The following is a 26,753-nucleotide window of genomic DNA, read 5'->3' as shown; positions in this document are numbered from 1 at the left end:
AGAATCTCAGGCCCCTTGTGAAACCTACTGAATCAGAAACTGCTTTTTAACAAGATTCCCACGATTTGCATGCACATTAAAATTTGAGAAGCAGTGGTACACCATGTTTCCCAAAGACTTGTTCTGTTTATGAGAACAGCTCTTGTCTGCTGGTTTCTAAAAACAGATTAATTGATGAAGCAAATAACCTTTTTAATGATTCACTGTCTGAATGACTACTGAATGTGAGTTTTCTGAATTATATGGCAAGTGTTGGAGTTATGTACTTTCATGTTGGAGAAATGACTTGCTTTACTGGTTAATATCCTAAAATATCTGAAAAGAACAAAAGCTTCTACTGATAGGTCAGGACTTCAGTCTTGACTTTCTGAAATTCTTGAGTAAAGATCATTCCTTTCCCTGTTTTCCTTCTTAAACATACGAAACAAAATAAGCAAAAACAGCAGAGAATTAAGTAAAACAAAACATTTAAAAAATTTAATTCATGAGATACACTGTAGTATATACATATGTTTGAATATGCATAGAAAAAAGATCTGGAAGGATACATATCAAATTGTTAACAGTTTACTTTGGGGGTGTGGAACTGGGGTAGGGTGAGGGGAGTGCTCTTATTTTAAAATTCATATACTTCTGTACTTTTTGAAATTCTGCAATGAGAACTTTTTATTTTTATAATAATCAAAACCATGATGAAAATTTTTAAAAATAAATATAGTAACAAACACACACACACAATAATTTTAAGAGCTACATTGGAGGAATGGAGAATTAAACCACATGGCACACTCTTCCACTATTACTGTGGTGGCACTTAATTGTGTAGCCTATAATCAAAGAAACAACATTAGAGAAGCCATATTTAGCAACACTGCAATTTAAAAAGTCCCCTTGCATAAGAGCCCTCAAGCAATGACCCCTCAAAATAGATATTAAAATGGAAGGCAGAGCTTAATTATTTCTGAAGGGTCTACAGGAAAAAATGACAATCTGAAAACTTCAGACAAAAGATAAAGCTTCACAGAAGTCACTTTGAAATACTAAAACAGTTAACCAAAGGCCAGAAATTGGAGGTATGAAAACACTATCCAGTCTAGACTCAAAACTAATACACTAAAATCTTGGTAATCTAGGGATGTAGATTAGGGACATCTACTTTATCCATTTGTTTGTCATTTCTTCCAGTTTCTCAATTGGTCTGCTTTCTCAATGATTTTAACGTAAAAATACTGCAATTTTAATTGGAAGGAATAAAATTAATTCCACCTAGATTCAGTGTCGATTTACTTTTCTATTAATAGGAAAAAAAACAGACAAACTTGAGGCTAATGATTTCCCATTATTCATTTTTTTCTCATAATTATTTCTAGCTACTCAATAAACATTTTGGAAGATGAAACTTCTGATTTCTCAGGGATCCCTGAAGTTCTGTATTATTTAAAATTTGAGGAAATCATCTCCTGTTCTAGTTTTTTCTTCTTTTAACGAAGTCACCAGAGATGACAAACTTTTCATTATTATGAACTTTTTTTTTCCAACAAAAAAGATTCTTTAGATGACCATCAGGTTGACAGTTAAATATCCTCATCAAAATCAAAACATTTGTAAATGGAAAGTTCTGTCTTTTGCAAGCTATGCTGTTAAGAGCTTAACTCATAATTTTGTACTCCTGAGTGTTCCTGACCTAGGTATCAAAGATTTATGTAGGATTATATACAATACATAAGTAATACAGGAGATTTGCCAAAATTTAATCTGAAAATTATTATAAATAGTAGAGAGAAAGGGTATAAAGTGATAATGACCATAACAGTTTTAAAAGTTACAATAGCTGGAATGTTGCTGTTTTTCAATGGATTATAGTATTTTAATTAAAAAGAAAAGAGAAAGAAAACAGCAAAGGGTTCATCATAATGTATGTAAAGTATTTAACACAATGCCTGCTACACCATAACCATCAATACACACTGGGTCTGTAATGAACAATGGATTAAAACAATAAACAAAAATAGAAGAACCCAAAATGGAGGGAAAAGCTTAGACCTGATTTCCTAGAGGATGCCTTTAAATGGAAAGTCGAAGATCACAGAGAGCAGTAAGGAATTCTGTGTTTTCTGGATCTATCTTTTGGGCCCTCTCATAGTACTCAGCGGCTTGCCTCTTTTCTCCCTCGAGCTTGTAAACAAACCCTAGGGCACTTAAACTCTGCACATCTAAAGCATTGTGACAAAGTCTCTTGGTAGCCAATTTCTTCAGAGCACTTGTCAGTTTGGTACGGAGGGATGACCTGTCTTTGACTTTTAAAGCTTCTAAATAATGATGGATGGCAGTATTTTCTGATTTACAGTGAAATTCCTGAAAGCGGCCATAGTGATAGTGGATCTGATGTTTGTGATCATCGGTTATGTTCCCCAGACGAAGGGCTTTACGGAAAATGTCCTCGGCATTGCTATACTGGCCTCCCTCAGCATACATGTTGGCCAGGTCTGTGTAGGCAAATGCAAACATGGAGTCTCGTTCCACAGCTGCCTTGAAATGAAATATAGCAGATGTAATCAGCTCATCGACCTTCAGTTTATCCTTTCCTTTAGGTCTGTTGCGTGTGGCCTTCTTGATTTGGATCATTTGTGCCCTGTAGCAAAGTCCCATCTGGTGATGCAGGAAAGAAGAGGTTGGTGTTGCTTCCAACGCCTTTTTTAAAAGTTCAAGAGCTTTGTCCCAGGAATTTTTTCTCCTATAGAATTTGGCTGCATAACGAAGGACATAAGGCTGGGATGAAATTTGGTCCAGGATTTCTTCAATATACTTTTCCCCTTCAGCTTCTGCATGTACATCTTGAAGTTTCAGTGCCAGAAAAACCTTAATGTAGGAGTTATCTGGGTTCAGGGTGACAGCCTTCCTCAGAGGCCCCAGGGAAAAGCTCTTTATAGACCCTTCTCTGTCAGAATCATCCAGCCGATATACCGTGATAGCATAACCGATGTTAAATTCTGGGTTGTCAGGTTCCACTTCCAAAGCCTTCTCAAAGGCTGCTTTAGCCTTTTGGTAATACTTTCCTCCAAATTTCAAAAGTGCCCACCCTTTCTCACAGTCTATCTCAGGACGCTCCAACCTGTAGTCAGAAGGACTGGACAATTTCCTGCAGACGTTCCCTACCTTGTCTATATACTTCTGAGCTTCTCCAAGCTGGTCCATGTGATAATACACCCAGGCATAGTTTCCCCAAGTGACCAGACTTCGTACTTCTTCTTCACCTGAGTGTTCTCGCCAGATTATTTCTTCTGCTTGTTCCAAGCACCCTAGAGCGTCTTTATTTTGGCCTTTTAGGTGCTTCACATAGGCCAATAGGTTATAAAGAGCAAGTCTGGACTTTGTGGTAAGAAATTCAAGCTGTTGCCCAATTGTATCTTCCACATCAAACAGATCAATGTCTTCCTTAAGTAAATTCCATGTAAAGTGACATTCTAACTCTGACAGAATGGCCTTCAAAGCGTCCTTAGGAATTCCACTGTCAAAGATAAAATCTTTTTTAGTTTTTGAAGAAATAAAAAAATAATTAATTTTCTAAGCTTTAAATACTGTTCTTTGCATAACGACAAATTTTATCCCTTATTTGATCTTACAGTTAAAGCACTAGGTTCCCTTAACCTTATACTAGAGTTTCTTCTATATATAGTTATGTCCTAGAAATATTTCATTTAAATTCTATTTATTGCAAAACCAGTTTTGGAGAGATGACAGGGCTTTCTATGTTATAGGGTATCTATTTCCCTTTGTTAGTCACTAAGCCCTTGAAAATTAGGAATAAATATATATGTATTCAATAATTAACATAAAATTCTGTATTATGAGTAGTGAAGGGAGAGAAAAAGGAAAGGTGAGAAATAAGAAAAACAAGTGCACTGAAGAGGACAGAGAAGCAACACAAATAAATCACTTTTGCAGAGAAAGAAAGAGGGAAAGACAGACTCCTAGAGAGAACAGGCACAGAAACAGATAGGAATAGGTATACCAAGAGAAGGGAAAAAGCTTATGTCTGAGATAGGCAAAAGGAGAGTAACAGAGATTTAGAGGAAGATGGGGAAAAGAAACAAAGAAGCTTAGTAGGTTTTAATGTGAGTGCCACATCCTTCTGACTCCTGGGATTGTGGGCAACAATAAAGGCTAATACCTATCATTAGCTTATATTTGCCCTTCACTTCAAGAAATATTTGTTGAGTGTCCTACGTGCCAGGCACAGTGTAATTTCTGCAGGGCCCACTGAAGACACTGTCATGAAGTTTATATTATAAGGAATAGTTAATTACAACTCAGTGTTCCAATAAAGTCCTATGGAAGCAACCCAGGACGGATAGAGTCCAGTGTTATAGACATCTGGGGCTTTTACTTGGCCAGGATCTCTTTTGGTTTTCCTTTGTTAAAACCACCTTTCTCCCCCTACTCTTAGTCCATCCAATTTGAGAGGTGCTGTTTACCCTCACCCCAGTCTGTGGAAAAGCACAAGATATCCCAGTCATTCACTGGTCCCACTGATATTCAGATAGTTCAATTAAAATTTAATTTTGCTGAAATTGGACTTTGCTGGAACTCTCTTCCCTTGAAAAATTTTAACCTGGTAGGATGTAAGTTTGGAGTTGCTGGTGGTCATTTTTCCAAACCCTCGGAAAGAGCCTGCATGAGAAAGAATCTAACATAGAGGAAAGCAGAACTTAGATAGGAAGGGAGAGAGATTGCTAATGATATTAGCAATTCAGTCTTGCCTGGATCACCTTGTCTACTTCTGAATTTCTGTTTACTTAAGCAGATAATCTCCCTCTCTCTCCACTTACACCAGTTTGAATTGGGTTTCTACTGTTTGCAACCGACAAAGTCCTGATTAATATACCTAATTTTATATGTTTGTTTTGCTGAAGGTAGTGATGATATAGTCAGGAAAGACTTTCTAAACCTGCCACTGGCCATAATTAAAGGTCACAAAAAATGCACAGAAAAAAATTACTTAGGGCCTCCCTCAACAGAGGGAAATGCTCCGAGTTGAAAAGTCCTCTTACATGTGCTCTGTGTGGGTGTGTGTGTATTTCCCTTTCTGGTGCACATAGAACCTCCCTCCTTGTATGTACAATATAAATATGTGCTTACATAAATGTGTATGGGTAACTGTAGTACTATTTCTATCAATAAACATTTATTGATTACTTCACGTCACATATGCCAGGAAATATTCTATTATAGTGGACAAAGCACTCGTTCACTAACAAGACAGAAAAAGGTCCTTTCTTCATGGTAATTTCATTCTGGGAGAGGGTGTGAGGGGAGCTGACAGAAAATAAACATGTAAACAAATAAATGGACAGCATAATTCCTGATAGTATTAAGTGCTAAGAACTAAAACAACAACAATAGCAGCAGCATAATGGGATTGAGTGGTGGTGGTCGGCAGCAGGTACTTTAGTCATGGTTGGCAGGAAGCAGCCCTTATAGAAAGGGGCAATTGAAGTAAGGAGGCAACCCTAAAAGATCTGGAGGCAGAGTGGTCTAAGCCAGTGCTTCTTAACCAAGGTGATTTTGTCCCCCACCGCCCCACAGGACATTTGGTAATGTCTAGAGACAATTTTAGTTGTCACCACTGGAGGATTGCTACTGGCAACGAAGAAAATTCTGGAGATGTGAGAGTAAAGTTAGTACCAGGGAGTCGCTGGCATACAGATCAACTTGAAAACTATGAGACCCAGAATGAGATTACCTAAGGAGTGGCCATAGATAAAGAAGAAGGTCACAAACTAAGCTGTAAGACACTCCAGGTCAACAGAGTAGAAGGATCAGGAAAGAAGGCCAAGAAAGAATATTCGGTGAGGAAGTAAGAAAACGAAGAAACCTGGTGCAATCGTAATGGAAGCCTAAGGAAAAAAGTATTTATTTCAAGAAAGAGATGGATATTCAACATGTAAAATGATTTTAAGACGTGGAAAAAATGAGGACAGAGACGAGATTATTGTTTTGGCAGGAAAGTTGTGAGGGACCTTGATACAGTGTGCCTTTCATGGGATAATTCTTTATCCTGGTGGACAGTCTAATGCCTAAGTGTCTGTGACCAGAAGCCCTTCTCACAGGAAACTTACTGTATTTTTTATAACTTTAAATATGTTTAGATACACAAATATTTACCAGTGTGCTACAACTGCCTGATTATGCAGCATAGAAACATGCTGTACAGGTTTGCAGGCTAGGAGCGACAGGCTGTACCATATAGCCTAGGTGTATAGGAAGCCGTGCCATTTAGGTTTGTGTGAGCATACTCTGTGATGTTTGCAATGTGACGAAATCACCTAACCACGCATTTCTCCGAATGAATTCCCATAGTTAAGCGACACAGGACTGTAAATATTGCTGAATGAATGCATACAGTTATATACGGCCAGCTCCTGGTATGTCCAGCCCAGAGGTACAGGACTAGATAAAAAGCACCTGAATTCCAGATAAATGAATTCCTGCCAGTTCTTTTCTTCCTACTAATGTCTCCTAACTTTCTCCCATTTCAGTAGTCCCTGTTCCACTTCTTTTACATCTTGGTATGAACTGTCTGGCTTCAAGTTTGGATTTTGAAAGTAGGTTTTGAATTGTTTCCTGTGATCCTGACTGGGAAACCTGGTTGGGTTGTCCCTTGGTAATTGTTTCCTTTCACTTGTGTAACTGCGCCAAAAGCATAGATGAGAAATGACATTCCCTTACAGCCTACCCAAATCCATGACAACAGGACCTTAATGACTTCCTGCCCATCACAGAGTGAAACAAACATCTGTCTCTGTTCTGAAGGTGGCTACCAGCCCAGCCCAAAGAGGATGAGGAGAGGTATCATGAATGTGGCTGTGAGATCTCAAAAGGACAATCAGGCACTAAAGTGCTTTGCCCAGGCTCTATGGAATTTATGCACAACTGGACACCATAAAAGTTTTACTGTTTAAACTTTGTCTATTTGATTTTTTAACTTTGTTTCTGGGAAGCTGATAGAGGCTACTGTGTCTAAAGAGGCACCTTTTATCTTTAGACAATTCTGTTCTTTTGCTAGGAAGAAGTAGTCTTTAATTGTCCCTGGGAGACAGTCCCCAATGGGACCAAACCCTCTTTCATCCAGTCCTGCACATACAGTGTACTCCATCCCCTTTTCCTAGTTGCTTTTCCAAGCCCCTTCGTGTTAGCTCCCTCCTTTCTTATAAATGGTAAACTTCTTTTTAACTTATAATAATGAAAATGGTTAACATTTACTGCACACATATTATATGCTAAGCAGTCAATTAACCCTTTCCACAGTCCCCAGAGATGGATGCCATTCATTTTTACAGAAAAGAAACAGACTTAACAGTGTTTAAGAAACTTTGCTCTGGGACACCAGCTAGTAGGTGTTCAGGATCAGGATTTGGAACAAAAGATTATCCTGCTTTTAGAGCCCAAGATCTTAACCTTTCATTCCTCAACTGATTAAATGCCAGTGATTAAATTCACTAACCTCGCGCAGGGCAGGGTGCTAGCCCTGGGGAATACAAAATGGGCAAGAAACAGACCCCACCGTGCTAAATTAGTCAAGGAGACAGATAAAGAAATCCTCATAAAATAATGGATTGGGTGGCACGGTAACAATCTGTATGTACATGGTACAAAGGTAGCTCCCGGGAAAGGAAGAAGAACTCAGACCGCCACATCAGAAAGGTAAAGTGGCAGTGGCAGTGGCAGGCATACACCACGCCCGGAGGGCTAGGGAAACGGCGCGTGCCACGCCGAGAGAAAGCAGCTTCAAGGAGAGGCACGCGACGGGCCGAAGGAGACCGGTCCCCTCAGCCGCCGCCCGGAATGGCCCGGGGGCCTCCCCGGCGGGAGAGGAGGGCGCTGCAGGCGCTGACGAGCTCTCCCGGAGGCGGCGGCCGCGAACCCAACATGGTCACTGTCGCTGGACAGGCCTCTGGGGGGCGTCGCCCGGCCACACGCCCCGACGGCTCCGGCCGCAGCCGCCCAGGATGGGACGGGACCTCCGGGAAGCGTCCGCTCGGACACGCGCCCCAACAGGCCCGACTTCAGACGCGGCGGACAGGGCAGGGCTCCCGCGGAGGGTCCCAGGCGCTGACGCCCGGCGGCCGGCGCGAGGGGCTCGGCCACGTAAAGGGCCGCAGCCCTGCGCTGCAAACGAATAAAAGAACACCGATTTGCAACACCGGCCGACGCAGGGCTTGGGTGGAGAGGCGGAGAAGACCCCTTACCTCATGGCGGGTGGTCTCTGCCCCTGCCGGCGGCGCGGTCCGCTCGCGCTCTGCTCAGACCCGCACCGCGGCGGGCGGGCGGGCGGGCGGCGTGCGTGTGCGCGTGCGCGCGCTGCAGCCAGGCCCGGCGGGCTGGGACCCGGCCCCGCCACCGCCTTTGTTAAAGGAGGGACCCGACCAGAAAAAGGAAACTAGAAAGGGAATCTGACCCGCGAGCGCTCCGAGGCCACCTCGGGAAACCGAAACTTAACTCACGAGCAGAGCCGCGAGCGGAGCCCAGGGTCGTTCGGAGTTGAATTTGCAGCTGGGCCTCGGCCCTTTGGTCTCGGCTCTCACCTGCCTGGCTGAGTCTGCGTGCTGCCTGGTTACCTTTTGTTTTCTTTTTAAATAAAAACGACGGGAGATTGTTCAACACTATTTAAGTGTAGCAGTGATGCTCTTTCCACCTTTCTACATCCTAAGTGGAAACTGATTTCCCTGCTTCCATTCTAGTCTTTTGATTCAACAAGCAACGAACGCGGCAATGCTGGACACCTACGCTATTATTTGTGTTCGTTATATTTAAAGTAGAGAAATTGTGGGCTCAAATGTATGTACATTTTAAGTTTTGATGGATATTGCCAAATAGCTTTAGAAAGAGATTTTATACATTCCTACCCACAACTGTAGGAGAATGCTTTTCTTACACACCCTTGCCAATGGTGCTTTTTGTAATAAAGTCCCAATAAAGATGGGGGTGGTATTGGGAATCTAAGCAGAAAATACCAAATACCCATACATTAAAATTTTTGCGCCTCCAAATTCAGTCCTTCATGCATTCAACAAATTTTACTGAACAACTGTAAGAGCCAGACCTTGTTCAAATTACTGTCAATATAGCAATAAAGAAAACAGACAAGGGCTTTAGTGAGTTAATGTCGTATTCAAAACCTCTATATTCTGTCCGTTATACATCATTTGCATTGATTTTGAATTTTTAAAAACATATTACATTAAGATATTGTCTATCTTGGTCACTGAGCTACTGGCACCCCTATCCCCTGAATTTTACAGCCTGAGGCCAGTGTCTCACTTAAGACAATCACTTTTAACAGCTTTTTATAGCCATACTGTCTAATACAGAAACCACTAGTCACATGTGGCTGTTGAGGACCTGAATTTTTAATCTAAGTTCAAAAACTGATAATTAAGTTAATAGAAAACTTAAAAGAATATTTGGGAAAACTTAGATAAACGAATCTACTTTTTTTAGTTGCAAATTTTATAAAATATAAACACAGATCAAGTATTCCTAATGAAAATTTAGCATTCAGTTTGTGATGTGTTCTGTACTATCTTCTCAAGGACAACGGATGAAATCAGTATCTACTGAAAGGAGCGAAAATGTTAAATAATTGGTGCAAAATGGATTGGGAGCCCCAAATTTGGGGATTTTCTTGTGGTGCTCTGCAGTAGTGCCCCCCCGCCCCAAGATGCCCAGGTCTGAATCCCCAGAACCTGTGAACATGTTATTTAATACTTTACATAGCAAAAGGGACTTTGCAGATGTTATTAAATTAAGGATCTGGGGATGGGGAGATTATATTGAATTATCCAGGTGCGCCTATTTAAAGATGCTGCACTATTGGCTTTGGAGATGGATGACCCAGTCATCAGCTGGAGTGCAGGCAGCCTCTAGAAGCTGGAAGAGGCACAAAAAAGGCTGTCCCCTCGAGCCTCCGGAGGAATGCAGCTGTGTCAGTACCTTGATTTTGGCCCAGACATTTCAGACTTCTGACCTCCAGAATTGTAAGATAATAAATTTGTCAGATTTTAAATCACAAAGTTAGTGGCAATCTGTTACAGTCACAATCAGAAACTAATACATCCTCCCCTAAAACATGTATAAGAATGAAAAATCAATGACATTGCTTCTTTATTTTTTCCTTCCAACAATATTATTTGTTGTGCATTGCCTTTTAATAAAAATGTGATTCTTCATTATCAAAGATGATGGCTACAGATTGTGTCTCAGATCATTTAGCATTCTTGTCATATTTCTTTAATAGATCAATATCAGAAAATGACTTGATAAATAGTGCTTCAAATAAAAACGGCATAAAATAAGAGAAACTCCTTACAACAATTTGACAGTGAATTAAACAAAACATCTTCATGGTGAAAGCTGACCTTTAATTGATTGTGTACTTATTTTACTATCTGTCTCTCTCACTAGATTGTAAACCGAATGAAGTTTGGTCAAAATGTCCAGCTGTTCACCCCAGTATTGTTGGTCTTTAGCACTGAAAACTGTTGATATAATGGATCAATTAAACATTTTAGTGTATATAAGTGTAATGTTTTATTTGCTACAAATCTATCCAACAGGGTTTTTGTCTACAGTATAGAATTCATACAAATGGTTTGTTTCTCTCTCACACACACATTCTATACTATTATTTCTGAATACAACTAATATTTTATCAGATTTGAGTACTTGTTCAAAAATTACATCATTACAGTGAATTTATATAATACGTTTCTGAAAGTAGCAAGCAGAAAAGATGATTAGTACATGTTAACCTAAAACCAGATGAAATGTGAAAGCAGCTGATATTTCAGTGCCTAGGGACCTTGTCCCACACAGTTATCAAAGTCAGCAGCCAGTCTCAGGGCCCGCTCATAGTAGTCTAGGGCTTCATTCATATTTCCTTTTAATCTGTAGGCAAACCCGAGGATGCTTAAGCTTTCCAGGTCTAATGCATTTCTCTGAAGTCTCTTTAAAACCAATTTCTTCAAAGAATAGATACTTTTATCCCTTGCAAATGAGGGCTTTCCTATTTTTATTGCTTTTAAATAATGGATAATTGCATTGACTTCACATTTCTTTTGAAATTCCTGAAATTTGCCATAGTATAAATGTACCTCTTGCATTGTTTCTTCTACAGCAGGTTTCATGCATAACACTTTCTGAAAAGTGTCTTCAGCTTTTCTGTAATCACCAGCTTCTATATACATTTTTGCCAGGTCTAAGCAAGCAATCTCAAATGTGGGCTTTTGTTCCACAGCAAATTCAAAATGAAATATGGCTAATCTTATCATTTTGTTTACCTTTTCCCTATTCTGCCCTCTAGGCTGCATTTTTGTAGCTTCTTTTATTTGGATCATTTGTGCCCTGTGGCAAAGCCCTATCTGGTGATGTAGGAAGGCAGAAGTGGGTGTTGCCTGCAAGGCCATTTTTAAGAGCTGAAGAGCTTTATCTGGAGAGCCTCTTCTTCGGTAAAACTTGGCCGCATATCGGAAGACATAGGTCTGTGAGGACATGATGTCCAGAGCTTCTTCAATGTACCTTTCTCCTTCATCTTCCTGTCCTTCATCCTGAAGCTTCAGGGCAAGGAGAACCTTAATATATGTATCCTCTGGATTTAGCCTGACAGCCTTCCTTAGGGGGTGCAAAGAAAACCCCTTGTGACCTTTTATTGCTGATTTAAAGCCATCCAGGCGATAGGCAGTGATTGCATACCCGGTGTTGAACTCAGGGTTTTCGGGGTGCACTTCCAGAGCCTTTTCAAAGCAGGCCTTGGCCCGTTCATAATTCTTTCCTCCACACTTCAGCAGGGCCCATCCTTCCTCACAGTCCATCTCAGGACATTCCATTCTATAGCGGAAGAGATTTGCAAACTTCTTGCAAGTGTCCTCCACCTTGTCCAGGTGAGTCTGGACTTCTGCCAGTCTGCCCATGTGGTAATACACCCAGGCAAAGTTGCCCCAGGTCACCACACTTCTCGCGTCTGATTGGCCAGCATGCTCTCTCTGGATTAAGCCTTCAGCCTCTTTCAAGCTCTCCAGGGCTTCCTCATCCTGGCCCTTCAGGTGTTTCACATAGGCCAGTAGGTTGTGTATTCCCACATTGTATTTGCTGTCTAGGAACTCAATCTGGTCCAAGACCCTGTTTTCTAAATCAGGCATTTCAGAGTCTTCAATTTGCAGCCCCCATGTGAAGTGACACCTCAGCTGAACCAGGTTACCCTTGACTGGATGATCATCAGCATTCCGACTGTGGAAACAAAAGCAGATTCTTTGTTAGGCGAGGAACAGCCAAAAGAAAAAAGCTGGATACAACACTTTGTATTTTAGTGCTTGTCCTTGGATTTTAGTGGTATAACAACAATGTGTGTGTACAGTTCTGGGTCATTTTTTCACATGAGTGAACTCATGGAACCACCGCCTTAATCAAGCTACAGAATTACTCTGTCACCATCACATCTCCCTCATGCTAACCCTTTAGGGTCACACCTGTCACCTCCTCACCTGCACCCCCTAAACATCCCTAGCCCTTGGTAACCACTAATTTGTTCTAATTTGTTCTGCATCTCTGTAATTTTGTCATTTCAAGAATGTCATATAAGTAGAGAATATCATACAAAAGAATAGTTCAATGTACAAAAACCAATCAATGTAATATACCACATTAATAGAATAATGGGAAAGAAATCACATGACATCTCAATTGATGCAGAAAAAGCATTTGACAAGATTCAACACCCTTTTATGATAAAAACAGTTAACAAACTACTTACAGAAGGAAACTATTTCAACCCAATAAAGGCCACAAGTGAAATATCCACAACTAGCATCATAGTCAACAGTGAAAAACCAAAAGATTTTCCTCCAAGATCAGGAAAAAGGAAAGGATACCCACTTTCAACACCTCTATTTGACATAATACTGGAAGTCCTAGACAGAGCAATTAGGAAAGAACAAGAAATAAAAGATATCCAAAGTGGTAAAGAAGTAAAATTCCTTGTTCACAAATGACATAATCTTATATGCAGAAAATCCTAAAACTTTCACACATAAACTGTTAGAACTAGTAAACAAATTCAGCAGAGTTGCAGGATACAAAATCAACATATGAAAACTAGTTGTGTTTCTATACACTGATGACAAACAATCCAAAAGGAAAATTAAGAAACCAATCTCATTTATATTAGTATCAAAAAGCATAAAATATTTAGGAATATACTTAACCAAGGAAGCAAAGGAATTGTACACTGAGAACCACAAAAGGTTGCTGTAAGAAGTTAAAGAAGACACAAATAAATGGAAAGACATCCCCTGTTCATGGATTGGAAGACATAATATCGTTAAGATGTCAGTTCAATGCAATCCCAATCAAAATCACAATGACATTTTTTTTTTGCAGAAATAGAAAAACTCAACCTCAAATTCGCATGGAATCTCAAGGGATACCAAATAGCCAAAACAATCTTGAAAAAGAAGAACAAAGTTGGACATCTCATACTTCTTGATTTTAAAACTTTCCACAAAGCTACAGTAATCAAAACATTATGGTACTGGAATTAAGACATACATATAGACCAATGGAAAAGAATAGAGAGCCCTGAAATAAACCCTCACGTATATGGTTGTATTAGTCAGCTCAGGCTGGTTATGACCAGCATCGTAGACTGGGTGGCTTAAATAACAGAAATTTATTTTGTCATAGTTCTAGAGGCTAGAAGTCTTAGATCAAGGTGATGGCCAATTTGGTTCCTGGAGAGGACTCTCTTCCTGGCTTACAGATGACCACTTTCTCTCTGTATCCTTACATAGCCTTCCCTTGGCAGCATAGAGAGAAAGAGAGCTCTGACATCTCTTCCTCTTCTTATAAGGACACCAGCTCTATTGGATTAAGGCCCCACCCTTAACACTTCACTTAACCTTTATTACCTCCTTTTAGACCCTATCTTCACATACAGTCACCTTGAGGGTAAAGAGTTCAACGTATGAATTTGGTGGGGGGCACATAATTCAGTTCATAACAAGTGGTGAAATGATTTTTGACAAGAGTGTCAAGACCATTTGTTGGGGAAAGGACAGTCTTTTCAACAAATTGTGTGGGAAAACTTAATATCCAGATGCAAAAGGATAGAGTTGAACCCTTACCTTACACCACATACAAAAATTAACTCAAAATGGATCAAAGACCTAAATGTATGACCTAAAATTATAAAACTCAGAAGAGAACTTAAGAAAAAATCTTCATGACATTGGATTTGCCCATGATTTCTTGGATGCGATATCATAATCGCAGGCAACAACAATAAAAATAGATAAGTGGACTTCATGAAAATTAAAAATTTTGGATCCTCAAAGGACACTATCAAGAGAGTTATAAGATGGCTCATAGGATGATAGAAAATATTTCCAAACCATGTATCTGATAAAGGATTACTATCTAGAATATGTAAAGAACCTCTATAGCTTAGCAAAAACAACAACAACAATAACAACAAACTGATTAAAAAACAGGCAAAGGACTTGAATAGACATTTCTCCAATGAAAATATATAAATAGACAGTAAACATAGGAAAAGATGTTCAACATAACTAATGAAATTTATAAAATGAGAATCAAAACCACAAGATACACTTCATGTTCATTAGGATGCCCATTATATATATACATATATATATTTTTTTTTTAACTCAAAAAACAAAAGAGGAAATAACAAGTATTGGTAAGATGTGGAGAAATTGGAACACTTGTATGCTGCTGGTGGGAATGTAAATAAGGGCAGCCACTGCAGAAAATGGTATGGTAATTCCTGAAAAATTAACCATTGTATTACTAGATGATCAAGCAATTGTACTTTTGGTTATGTACCCAAAGGAAGTGAAAGCAGGGACTTAAAAAGATATTTATATACCCATATTCATGCCAGCATTATTCATAATAGCCATAAAGTAGAAGTGACTTAAGTGTACATTAACGAATTAATGGATAAACAAAATGTGATATATACATATGATGGAATATTTTTCAGCCCTAAAAAGAAAGAATATTCTGATACATGCTATAACATGGATAAACCTTGAAGATACTATGCTAAGTGAAATAAGCCAGTTACAAAAGGACGAATATTGTGTCATTCTATTTATATAAAGTACCTAGAGTAGTCACATTCATAGAGACAGAAAGTATAATAGTGATTACCAGGGGCTGGGAGAGGAGAATGGAGAGTTAGTGCTTAATGGATACAGACTTTCAGTTCGGGAAGATGAAAAAATTCTGGAGATAGTATGGTGGTGATGGTTGCACAATAAAGTGAATGTACTTAATGTCATAGAACTGTACACTTAAAAATGGTTAAAATGGTAACTTTTATGTTATGTATATCTTATCATAATAAAAAGATTTTTGTGGCAAAGATGTCCTAAGCAATGTAAATATGAAAATAACAAGAATGCAGGAAATATTTTTAGTACAGATGGAGAAGATTCTGATTCTGTAACATATAAAGTGTTTTTACAAATTGGTAATAACTCAACAGACCAACAGAAATCACTATGAATAGATAATTTGTGGAAGAGCAAATATGAATGGCCAATAAACATGAAAAAAGATGCTCTAAGCCCCTAGCCATTAGGGAAATGCAAATCAGAGAAACAGTGATTTCTAACTTTATTCCACTCAGACTGACAAAAGTTTAAATGGGTGAGGACATAATTTCTGCAACCATGAATTGATATGGCCTTTATGAAGATCAAGCTGATAATGGTCATTAAAATAGAAAATACACATTTCCTTTAACAAAGTAATTCCACCCCATGGAATCTGTATCATGGATAAAAACACTAATATATAAGGATATATGTTCAAGAATATTCATTACAAAATTGTATATATCAGCAACAAACTGGACATAATAGAGAATGGTTAAAAAAATTATAGTATACGTATACCATAGAATATTATGCAGCCACTAGACTGAATGAATTAGATCAAAACTAGTTGAATGAGGGACTTTCGTAATATACAGTTAACTTAGAAAAGTGAGTTGTAAGAGGTGTCTTTATATAGTTTTCTTCACAAATTACTCAACCTCATGTACTCTGTTACAGCAACACAAAAAGGACTAAGAAAGCAAGGATGTGGGGAAATTGGAAGCCCCATACATTGCTGTTGGGAATGCAAAATGGTACAGGGGACATGGAAAACAGTTAGATGGTCCCTCAATAAGTTAAACATAGAATTAGTATATGACCTGGGTATATATTCCTGGATATATTCCACACCTGGTTATATACTTAAAATAGTTAACAACAAATGTTCAAACAAAAACTTGTACACAGATGTTCACAGCAGCATTCTTCACAATAGCTAAAAGACGGAAACAACCCAAATGTTCATCAACTGGTGAATGAATAGACAAAGTGCAGTATATCCATAAAGTGGAATATTATTTAGCTATAAAAATGAATGAAGTACTGATATAAGCTATGACATGGATGAACCTTGAAAACATTATGTTAAATGAAATAAGCCAATCCAAAAGGCCTCTAATTTTTCTTTTTCTAATTTGGTCTTGAGGTTTCCTTCATAAGAGTGGCTACAAACTATAGCTCTGCCCTGATGGAGCTCCAAGGGATTTGGTTGTGGATGTTTCCAGTGTGCCTTTCATGGGATAATTCTTTATCCTGGTGGACAGGCTAATGCCTAAGTGTCTGACCTAGGACCAGGTGCCCGTCTCACAGGAAACTTGTTTATATTGGCAGATGCCCTTGTGGCTCTTGTCTAGCCTGTGTCATTTATTCCTACCAAGATAGTGACTGTCTAGGAAATCCTTGACCTGGAAAGAAGTTTGGTTCAGGTGTATTTGTCAGTTGAGACACAAAACAGGTGACTAAAAAAGGCACATGAAATAGCAGAAGCAGTTTATTATTTACATACATGCTGAAGACATACATACTTAACTAGCAGATGGGGAGCGAGAGAGTGAAGAACCCATGGGCCAAGACTTATTGGAGTGACCTAGGTGGGTTTCCTGCAGAGAGCTCTAATTGGTGGGTTTATGGTAAGCAGGTGCAAGTACCAAAGGGTCATGGTGTGACTGAGAGGTGGTTACTGAGGCTTAACTGCCCAGTACATGTGGAGTCAGTGGGGAGAGTCAAGTAGGTTGTATCTAGCTGTTCTGTGGGAAAGTGGTCACCAGGAGGTGGTTATGTAAGGCAAGTATCTGGATCAATCACACTGAGGAACTGGGAGGAGATGGAGAACTTGAAATTGTGTCAAGGGTGACCAAGCCCTGATTCTGCTATGAGAAAGCCCAGCTTAATATTTCAAATGGATGCTGAGGCAATATAAAATGATAAGAATTCACTACAGCCACATATTGTATGTTTCCATTTACATGAAATATCCACAATAGGCAAACCCACAGAGACAGAAAGCAGATTAATGGTTGCTGGGGCCTGAGGGAGGGGACGAGCAAGGAGTGGCTGTTTAATGGGTATGGAGTTTCTCCTCATAGTGACAAAAACGTTCTTGAACTTGTGGTGATAGTTGTACAACATAGAAATATAATAAATACCACTAAATTTATACTTTAAAATAGTTAAAATAGCCAATAGCAGTCATTCCGAGAACCAAATCAAAGACTCAATTCCCTTTACAATAGCAACAAAGAAAATAAAGTATCTAGGAATATATTTAACTAAGGAGGTAAAAGACCTCTGCAGGGAGAAGTATGAAACATTGAGGAAGGAAACAGCAAAGGACATAAACAGGTGGAAAACCATACCATGCTCGTGGGTCGGCAGAATCAACATTGTTAAGATGTCTATACTACCCAAAGTGATCTACAGATTCAATGCAATCCCTATTAAAATACCAACTTCATTCTTCACAGATGTAGAAAAATTAATTTTACACTTCGTATGGAACCAGAGAAGACCCCGCACAGCAGAAACAATTCTAGGCAATAAAAACAAAATGGGAGGTATCAACTTACCAGACTTCAAACTTTATTATAAGGCTGTAGTAATAAAAACATCTTGGTACTGGCACAGAAATAGAGCCATTGACCATTGGAACAGAACTGAGAACCCAGATATAAAACCATCCTCAGATAGCCATCTAATCTTTGACAAAGCAGACAAAAACATACACTGGGGAAAAGAATCCTTATTGAGTAAATGATGCTGGGAAGATTGGATAGCCACATGTAGAAGACTGAATCAGAATCCACACCTTTCACCTCTCACAAAAATCAACTCACGCTAGGTAACAGATTTAAACTTAAGGAGTGAAACTATTAGAATTCTAGAGGAAAATGTTGGAAATACTCTTCTAGACATTGGCCTAGGCAAAGAATCTATGAACAAAACCCCAAAGGCAATCACAGCAACAACAAAAATAAATAAATGGGACCTGATCAAATTAAAAAGCTTCTGCACAGCCAAAGAAACTGTCACAAGAGCAAACAGACAACCTACAGAATGTGAGAAGATTTTCGCATGCTACAAATCTGATAAAGGGCTGATAACTAGAATCTACTTAGAACTCAAGAAAATCAACAAGAAAAAATCAAACAACCCTATCAAAAAGTGGGCAAAGGACATGAACAGAAACTTTTCAAAAGAAGACAGAATAATGGCCAAAAAACATATGAAAAAATGCTCAACATCTCTAATCATCAGGGAAGTGTAAATCAAAACCACAATGAGATATCACTTATCTCCAGTGAGACTGGCATTTATAAAAAAGTCCCAAAACAATAAATGTTGGCGTGGATGCGGAGAGATAGGAATACTCATACACTGCTGGTGGGACTGCAAACTAGTGCAACCTCTGTGGAAAGCAATATGGAGATACCTTAAAGAGATACAAGTAGAAGTACCATTCGATCCAGCAATCCCATTACTAGGCATCTACCCAAAAGAACAAATGATACTCTGTAAGAAAGACACCTGCACCTGAATGTTTATAGCAGCACAATTCACAATTGCAAAGATGTGGAAACAACCCAAGTGCCCATCAATACCTGAGTGGATTAATCAAATGTGGTATATGTATACCATGGAGTACTATTCAGCTTTAAGAAACAATGGTGATATAGCACCTCTTGTATACTCCTGGATAGAGCTGGAGCCCATTCTACTAAGTGAAGTATCCCAAGAATGGAAAAACAAGCATCACATGTACTCACCATCAAATTGGTATTAACTGATGAACACATAAGCGCACATATAAGAATAACATCTATTGGATGTCGGGCAGGGGGGAGGGGGAGGGGACAGGGGACAGGTATATGCATATACAAAGAGTGCAATGCACACCATCTGAAGGATGGACACACTTGAAACTCTGACTTGGGGGGGAGGGGGGAAGGGCAACATACGTAACCTAAACATCTGTACCCCCATAATATGCTGAAATAAAAAAAATAGTTAAAATAATAAATTTTATCTTATATGTATTCTTTCACAATAAAAAAATCATATTGCTAACCTGAATAGAAATTCTGCAAATTTTATAGAGGGGTGTGTGTGTGTGTGTGTGTCTGTATACTATTTTTCATATACAATATGAAATACTATTTTTCAATTCAATACTATTTTTCATATTACATGGCTGGATACTTTCTGGACATCCCCATATTTCCTAGTACATATTGAAATAAACATAAAAGAAATAAACCAGAAAAGCTAATTAGTATGCCATCTGAAATGGTCTCATGAACCCCCAATGGCACCTTTTCAGAAACATTGGTTTAAAGGTTTAATAAAATATCATTGAATTTAGAGACTCATATCTCAGTGCTGCCATTTATAGTCTGTGTGATCTTCACATTTCTAAATCTAAGATTCCTTATTGCAAAATCAGGACAACACACCCATGCACTGCATAATGATGTTTCAGTCAGTGATGACCACACAAATGGCGGTGGTCCCATAAGATTTTAATACTTTATTTTCACTGTATCTTTTCTATGTTTAGATATGTTTACATATACAAAGGCTTAGCATTGTGTTACAGTTGCTTACAGTATTCAGTACAATAACATACTATACAGGTTTGCAGCCTAGGAGCGATGGGCAATATCGCATAGCCTAGGTGTGTGGCAGGCTACACTACCTGGGTTGGTGTGAGCATGCTCTGTGATGTTTGCACAATGACGAAATCACCTAAGGGTTCATTTCTCAGAGTGTAATCCCATTGTTAAAGGATGCATGACTGTATAAGTACCTGTCTCAGAAGAAACTCACAGGTTTCTTTTGAGGATTAAATGTAATAATTTACATAATACTTTTAGAAGCCAGGCTAGCACTTAATAAGCATTCAGGAAGTGATAGGTACTTTTATAACATTTATTATTATTCTTTTATTATTATTTTAGTTATCAGTAAGAACTCTGTTTATGGAGGAGGGTTGATCATAAGCCTGCAATGGTGCATTTTCTGGAACTTTTGCCCCTTTGGAATTTTGTCCACTGGAGGAGAGCACTAAGGGGAAATATGCAAGTCAATATTAATTAATGGTTTTTTATCAGCTGATATCAGGGGTTACTTGAATGAAGATTCAGTTTGGACAATATAAAAGTTCCCACATTAGGCCCTTTAGGTAAGGAAGATATGGATGTTTCCAAGCACAGAGCTCCCGCCAAGACCTATGGAAAGGAGGATTTCTAGGATCTGCTGAGTGCCTGGCTTTTCCAGGGAAGAGGTAATCCACTAATCGTAAATCCAGTTCGACCGAGAAGGCCTGACGTAGGAGCCCAGCAGTGCAGAAAGTGAGACAGGAAGCCTGTAGAAGAAGGCTGTGAACTTCTCTCACCACGTTCCCATAATATTTCACTCAAGACATCTGAGAGGCCCCAGGACTGTGGCTTTCACAGTCGTGTAGGTCCTGCTTTTTCTCTGTGGTGAGGAGCCAGAAGAAAGCAATGTCTCTACCCAGGCAAACTGTCCACTCCTTGCCCAGATCATATAGAAGTGAGTATGGTGGAAAAGAGTCTCCAATAGTGGGATCATTTTCTCCCTTCCTGCAAAACTCCTTCCCTGTTTCCCTCCCCTTCTCTGGGCTATAGCATGAGGCATAGCCATGCTAACAAAAGTAAAAATGCATTAATAAAACAATTTATGTAGATATCAATGTACACACACTCAAGCACTACCCCCCACGCACACACATGCAGTCCATATGCAGATACTCAAACTAGGAAACGTGACCCTCACTGAGACCAAACCTGTTGAGATGGTATTTGATCAACATTTTTTCAGAAACTTTAGACATTATGGCAGAGAAGCAGAGAAATCCTCACCTCATGGTTGCTGTGAACTAGGCAGCAGTTCTGCAGTGTTTCGTGTAGCGGTAGCCGTGTAGCGGTAGCCGGAGGGGCTCCTCTGAGATCTGGCCAGTCTGTCTTCTGGATTTTCAGAAAAGTTTAACCCCCAGGGCAGGGATATATAAGGAACCTAAACAGCAACCAATGATGTAAGCTGTGGGTGTGTCATTGCAATTAGATGTTGGAAACCAAGCAGGAAACTGAAAGTAGAAAGTGAAACTAAAGCTAGCAGAATTCCTGCTCATGGAAAATGAAACTTAAATGGTGGTGGCTTTCTTCATTCTGTTTTGAAAAATTACTGTGTGAAGGCTGGGGAAATCAGTTTTACTGATGTGCTATTTCCTGTCCCCTGGCCTTGGAGAAACCTGGGACCTGGGAGATGCTAGTTGGTGCAAAGTACACTGAACCTGGAGCCAGGGAGGCTTGTGCAAATTGGCTGTGTGCACTTGCAGAAGTCAGCCATTCCATCTGTGCCTCTGTTTGCCTGTCTAGAACCAGGGATTGTTCATTTTATGGTATAAAATTCTGTAAGTCTCTGAACAGGAGTCTTAACCTAAATTTGCTGCCATTCTCTGAGAAGTTGTGTCTTACTAACTGTTCTAGGCCTTTGCATACCCTCGCATACCCTCCTGGAGAGTGGTCAATGACAATAAGCAGCTTATAACCTCTTCCTTATTCATAGGAATGGAAAAAATGTATGTGCTAGCATCCTGAGTCTTCAAACAAAACATATTAGGCCTTAATGAAAATATTTTTCTTACTTTCAATTCTCTCCGTTCTAGCCATCTAAGGTGCTCTGATTCACCAGAGATGATTATTGTAGCTATGGAAGATTATCATAGGTATGTCCAGTCTTCTTGGTGCCATGACACCCTGGCTTGGCCCACCTCAAATGGGCCTAGGTAATTTTCTGTGCTCATAGTGAGAGGTTAAGAAGACTAAGGCTGTGCTGAGACTGATCCTGGGGACAGGTTTGGTTCTTATTACTAGTGTCTGTCAAGCTTCTGCATCTCCCTACTTTTTGCCAGAAATGACTCCACTCTCCTGATACATGTGCTATCTCCAGCAGCTTATGCAAAGCAAACATACCCCCAGCCTCCATTTTAATTTAATCACAGAAAATCCCCTTATTGAGAGGAAACAATCATACTTGCTTCCCTGGAAAGATGAATATGGAAAGTGCTGGACCTGTATCATATTTATTTGGCTGCCATTGTCAGCCATGGTTTTCCATGTAGCCTGAAAATAATAAAAGCAGACATAGTTTATTTGCATAAAAACATCAAACAGTTGAGCTGAGAGAAATAGAGAATTAGAAATAAGGGATGGAAAGTTCTGAAAGAGATGAATCCATTCTTTTGTCCACAGCTGTATTGTCAAGAGTCAAGAGGCAAAGACCATGTGCAGTGTTTTAAGGGGCTTCCAGTTGGGTAATGAATGACATGAAACTAGTTTACCAAGGACTGTGGATCTGGGACCATAGGTGTTTCTTGTGCTGCAGAAACCCAGTGACTGGCCAGCATTCAGAACCAGATCAACCTCATACCCTAAAGAAGAGCATCAGTCCATTGTTGCCTATTGTAGAAGTTGGCTGGATTCTGGATGACTGCACAAAAAAGAGAAATTGAGGGAGGTAGCTCTATTTTCAGTTAGCTTCCTATATATAGAAGGAACCTACTAAAATATGTAAAAGTCTACTCCTAAGTAAGTAACGAGGCTTCTGGTTGTGACTTGTGATTTCAGCTTGTCAGAAATGAGCAACCAACCTGGTTTAGGAATGAAGGAAACAGGCCAATACCAAGAAAGCCTCCTCACCCCTGATCCCTTGGGTAGGAGGTAAAAGACAGGTGCTGTGGTTTGAAATAGAGAGCCCTCTATTGCTACAGCATGGACACCCACATTCTGGATCAAATTCCAACTCAACCTCAACTGTAGCTCATGGAATTTGAGTTTAAATACTTAGCAACTACCTGGCACATAGATGTATGCAAGTAAGAGGTAACTATTATTATTACTATTAATTAATATTATTCTTTTCAGCCATCAAGTTAAAAATAATTCTTCCTTTTAAAGAAACTACCTACTTTGTCTTTTAAGATAAGAAGCAGCAGAAGAGTAAGTGCAAGGATATTTTCCTCCTAGAAACATTTACCTGGACACACTGCCAGATCTAAATCATTTCTGCTTGACTCCCCTTGCCTGGCTCATCTCCCGTCTCACGAATTCTGTTAGCTTCCACAGAGACATCCACAACTAGTTAGAAAGTTCTACACCAATAAGAATTTCCAAATTAATAAGACAGGTTTTATCACATACTTAGATCAGTGTTCAGGCTATAAGCAAATGCTAAAATAAATGAATTACAAGACCTCTCTTTTTTGGGAGCAAGACGTCTTTCGAATTCTTAGGGAAAGAAACAATTGGGTTCTCCGTTTTCCAGTGCATTAGATAGCATGCAGAGAAGGGAACAAAGTGTTTATTTTGTCATTGCTGTGCATTTGGCAGCAGTTAGGGCTACATGGGGCTCTGGTCCAGGCTGATTAGGTATTCAGAATAATGCTCAGTGTCTTTTTGGGATAAACAGACCCATGAATGACAAAGGACAGAGCAGTATTAAGGACAGAGGAAGTGGCCAACAAAGTTTCTGTGTGTGTGTGTGTGTGTGTGTGTGTGTGTGTGTGTTTGTGTGTGTGTACAGATATGAAAATGGGAACTGGAGAAAATGAAACTTACAGAAAATTAAACGTAAGCACCAAGCTATGAGTCCATTTCCAAGAGTCTAAGACCAACTCTGAGAGTGACTGACCAGTTATGATAAAGCCACTTCACCTCTATGAACCGCGTTTTTCTCAGCTGATAATCAAGTTATTTGGAATAGATTTGCAGATCTCAACCCTTGCTGCACATTAGAATCATCAGGGGGATTTTCAGAAATATGGCTACCTAAGCCCCATGCCAGACCAATTGAACACATCTCTAGGAATGGGCCCACAGCTCAGTATGAAAAGAAGTCCGCAGGTGATTTTGACATACTCCTGGGCTGGGAACCAGGGCCTGGATGGTCCTTGGTGTCTATTGTGCATCTGAAATTCTCTGGTTAAGGGATCTGGGACTCAATCCCTGCACGCACTTTACTTGCCCCTCTTCGAGGTCCAGATTCAGTATCTTCGTTACTCTGCCTTGTTTCCTCACCTACATATTAGGTAATGAGCTCCTCGATCTCTTCTTGATTCACAGGAGGGCATGGAAAAAGAATGCAATTCTGAGTGTTGCCCTTTTTTTTTTAAATTATAACCTACAGTTGCTGAGCCATGTCTCTCAGATATTCAATGACAATTTACTAAGGAATATGTACCATACAAGTTTTTTCCTATCTTTTCCAAGGCCATCACTTGTAGTCTAAAATCCTTTATCGGCTCCCCAAAGGCCATGTAATAGAATAGGATCTAGTGACCTGGTTATTTATGGAAAAGCTGGTTTCTTCTTAGAAACAAATTTGACCCCTAGGTGGCGCTACTTTCCACAGTTGGGTTTCCCTCTCTTCCCAGGCATCCTTCTCATCAACGTGTACCATAGAAATTGCTTCTGTACTCGTTTTTAGTAATCATAGATAAATGAAAGCATTGTCGTGACCATGAGAGATATACAGGATGCTTTCATGCTAGCATCATAAAAACCAAAGGCTTATCTGAAGCCGTCAATCCATTTACACTTTCCGGCATCTTTGATTTTCCTTAAACTTTCCAATGCATCATAAAAGTCAGGTTTATAGATATTTCTCTTCATAGTTTATAATTTAGCATTTAACAATTGGGATATCTCTGCTAATTACACATTATATACTCTTCTCAATTTATTCAATCACGAAGATATTCTTAGTTACAGCCTATTTTCTTAAAAATGTAATTTTCAGGCTGGGCACAGTGGCTCACACGTGTAATCCTAGCACTCTGGGAGGCCGAGGCAGGAGGATCGCTTGAGCTCCGGAGATCAGCCTGAGCAGAAGCGAGACCCCGCCTCTACTAAAAAAAAAAAAAAGTTAGCCGGGTGTGGTAACGCATGCTTGTAGTCCCAGCTACTCCGTAGGAGGCTGAGGGAGGAGGATCTCTTGAGTCCAGGAGTTTGAGGCTGCAGTGAACTGTGATGAAGACACTGCACTTAGACTGCCCGACAGAGCAAGACTCCATCTCAAAGAAAAAAAAAAGTAATTATCAGTATTTTGACCACTATAAGAAAACTATGCTCTTGGTTTTTGAGATTATTCCTAAAATACTTCCAATCGCATCCATGGAGAAAGGACTTAGACACCAGAAGTCCTTTGTCGTGAATGAAAATCTGATGATTTTCACGTCTTCTCATGGGTCTCCCAGGGACAACTCAGCCCACCTTGACCCAAAATTTGGCTTACTGCAACATATTTAAGTGCTACCAGCCTTGTTTTTTTTTTTTTTTTTTTTTACATTTCAGTCTTATTTTGAAACAATTATAGATTCACAGGAAGTTGCAGAAAAGGTCCTACATACTTTTCACCCAATTTCCCCAAATACCATAGAACTGTATTAAAACCAGGAAAATGACATTGGTACTGTATGCATATTTTGAAGATAAAATATGACATGAGCTCATCTTACAAATTCAGGCACACAGGATTTTTACTTAACCTAATTGATCTTACATCTGTGTATATTTCCTCTCAAAATGAAAATTATTTTTCAAAGTGATACCAACTTAATTATTCCTATAATTTATTTGACAATACACTAACAGCAGTCTTAGAATAACAAAATCAACAAAATACTTCCAGATTGATTGCCGAGCAAACTTTAAGAGTTTTTCCCATGTTATTTTTGTCCATAATCCCTACCTTATTAAAGAGTCAAATTACAGTGTATTATAAATCGCTTGGAATCTGTCTTCTGTATGTTATTTTATCCTTCATGCCACATATATTTTGGCTCATTTATCTCGATTTGCTTTACTTTTTAGATATTGATATTTGCCCTTTTTATCCAAACATTTTTTTATGTACATTGCCAAGCAGAGAAAAAGGTTTGGAGAATTTTACGATGATAACCCATATATCCAGATTCTGCAGTTAACAGTTTACTATATTTACTTTATCACATATCTATTCATCCATTTGTTTCTCTATTCATCCATTTGTTTATCTTATTTTTTGTTGCTGCATAAAAGGGTAATCAGGACAATTAGTTGCTATAACACTTTAACATGCATATGAGGATCATTTTTTTAAATATGAAGTTTGTTCTGTAATTAGGTAAAATCTTGACATCGTTCCAAAAACAAATACAGGGAATTCTAGCTCCTATTGCCATCCCTCTTTCCTTTTCCTTCCCTTTCTCACAGATAACCATTTCACAACAGCATTTAT

The 26,753-nt window shown here is 39.2% G+C and overlaps 2 protein-coding genes across 2 annotated transcripts; both read right to left on the bottom strand.

The window, feature by feature from the left end:
- Positions 1–1,845: 1,845 nt before the first annotated feature.
- On the bottom strand, positions 1,846–8,312 carry IFIT5 (interferon-induced protein with tetratricopeptide repeats 5). Its single transcript, XM_012659690.1, has 2 exons — positions 8,250–8,312; positions 1,846–3,508 (listed from the first exon to the last, which is right to left on the bottom strand). Exons 1-2 carry the CDS (start codon positions 8,252–8,254, stop codon positions 2,065–2,067), a joined length of 1,449 nt encoding a protein of 482 aa, XP_012515144.1. The 5' UTR covers positions 8,255–8,312; the 3' UTR covers positions 1,846–2,064.
- A 2,389-nt stretch (positions 8,313–10,701) lies between these two features.
- On the bottom strand, positions 10,702–21,465 carry IFIT1 (interferon-induced protein with tetratricopeptide repeats 1). The gene is made up of 2 exons (XM_012659752.1): positions 21,338–21,465; positions 10,702–12,285 (listed from the first exon to the last, which is right to left on the bottom strand). The coding sequence occupies exons 1-2, from the start codon at positions 21,340–21,342 to the stop codon at positions 10,854–10,856; spliced, it is 1,437 nt and encodes a 478-aa protein (XP_012515206.1). The 5' UTR covers positions 21,343–21,465; the 3' UTR covers positions 10,702–10,853.
- Positions 21,466–26,753: the final 5,288 nt, after the last annotated feature.

Source organism: Propithecus coquereli, unplaced genomic scaffold (genome assembly GCF_000956105.1).
Source record: "Propithecus coquereli isolate 6110/MARCELLA unplaced genomic scaffold, Pcoq_1.0 Scaffold63, whole genome shotgun sequence".
Taxonomy (NCBI): domain Eukaryota; kingdom Metazoa; phylum Chordata; class Mammalia; order Primates; family Indriidae; genus Propithecus; species Propithecus coquereli.
Note: the sequence above shows the minus strand (reverse complement) of the source record. Positions and strands in the feature narration are given on the sequence as shown.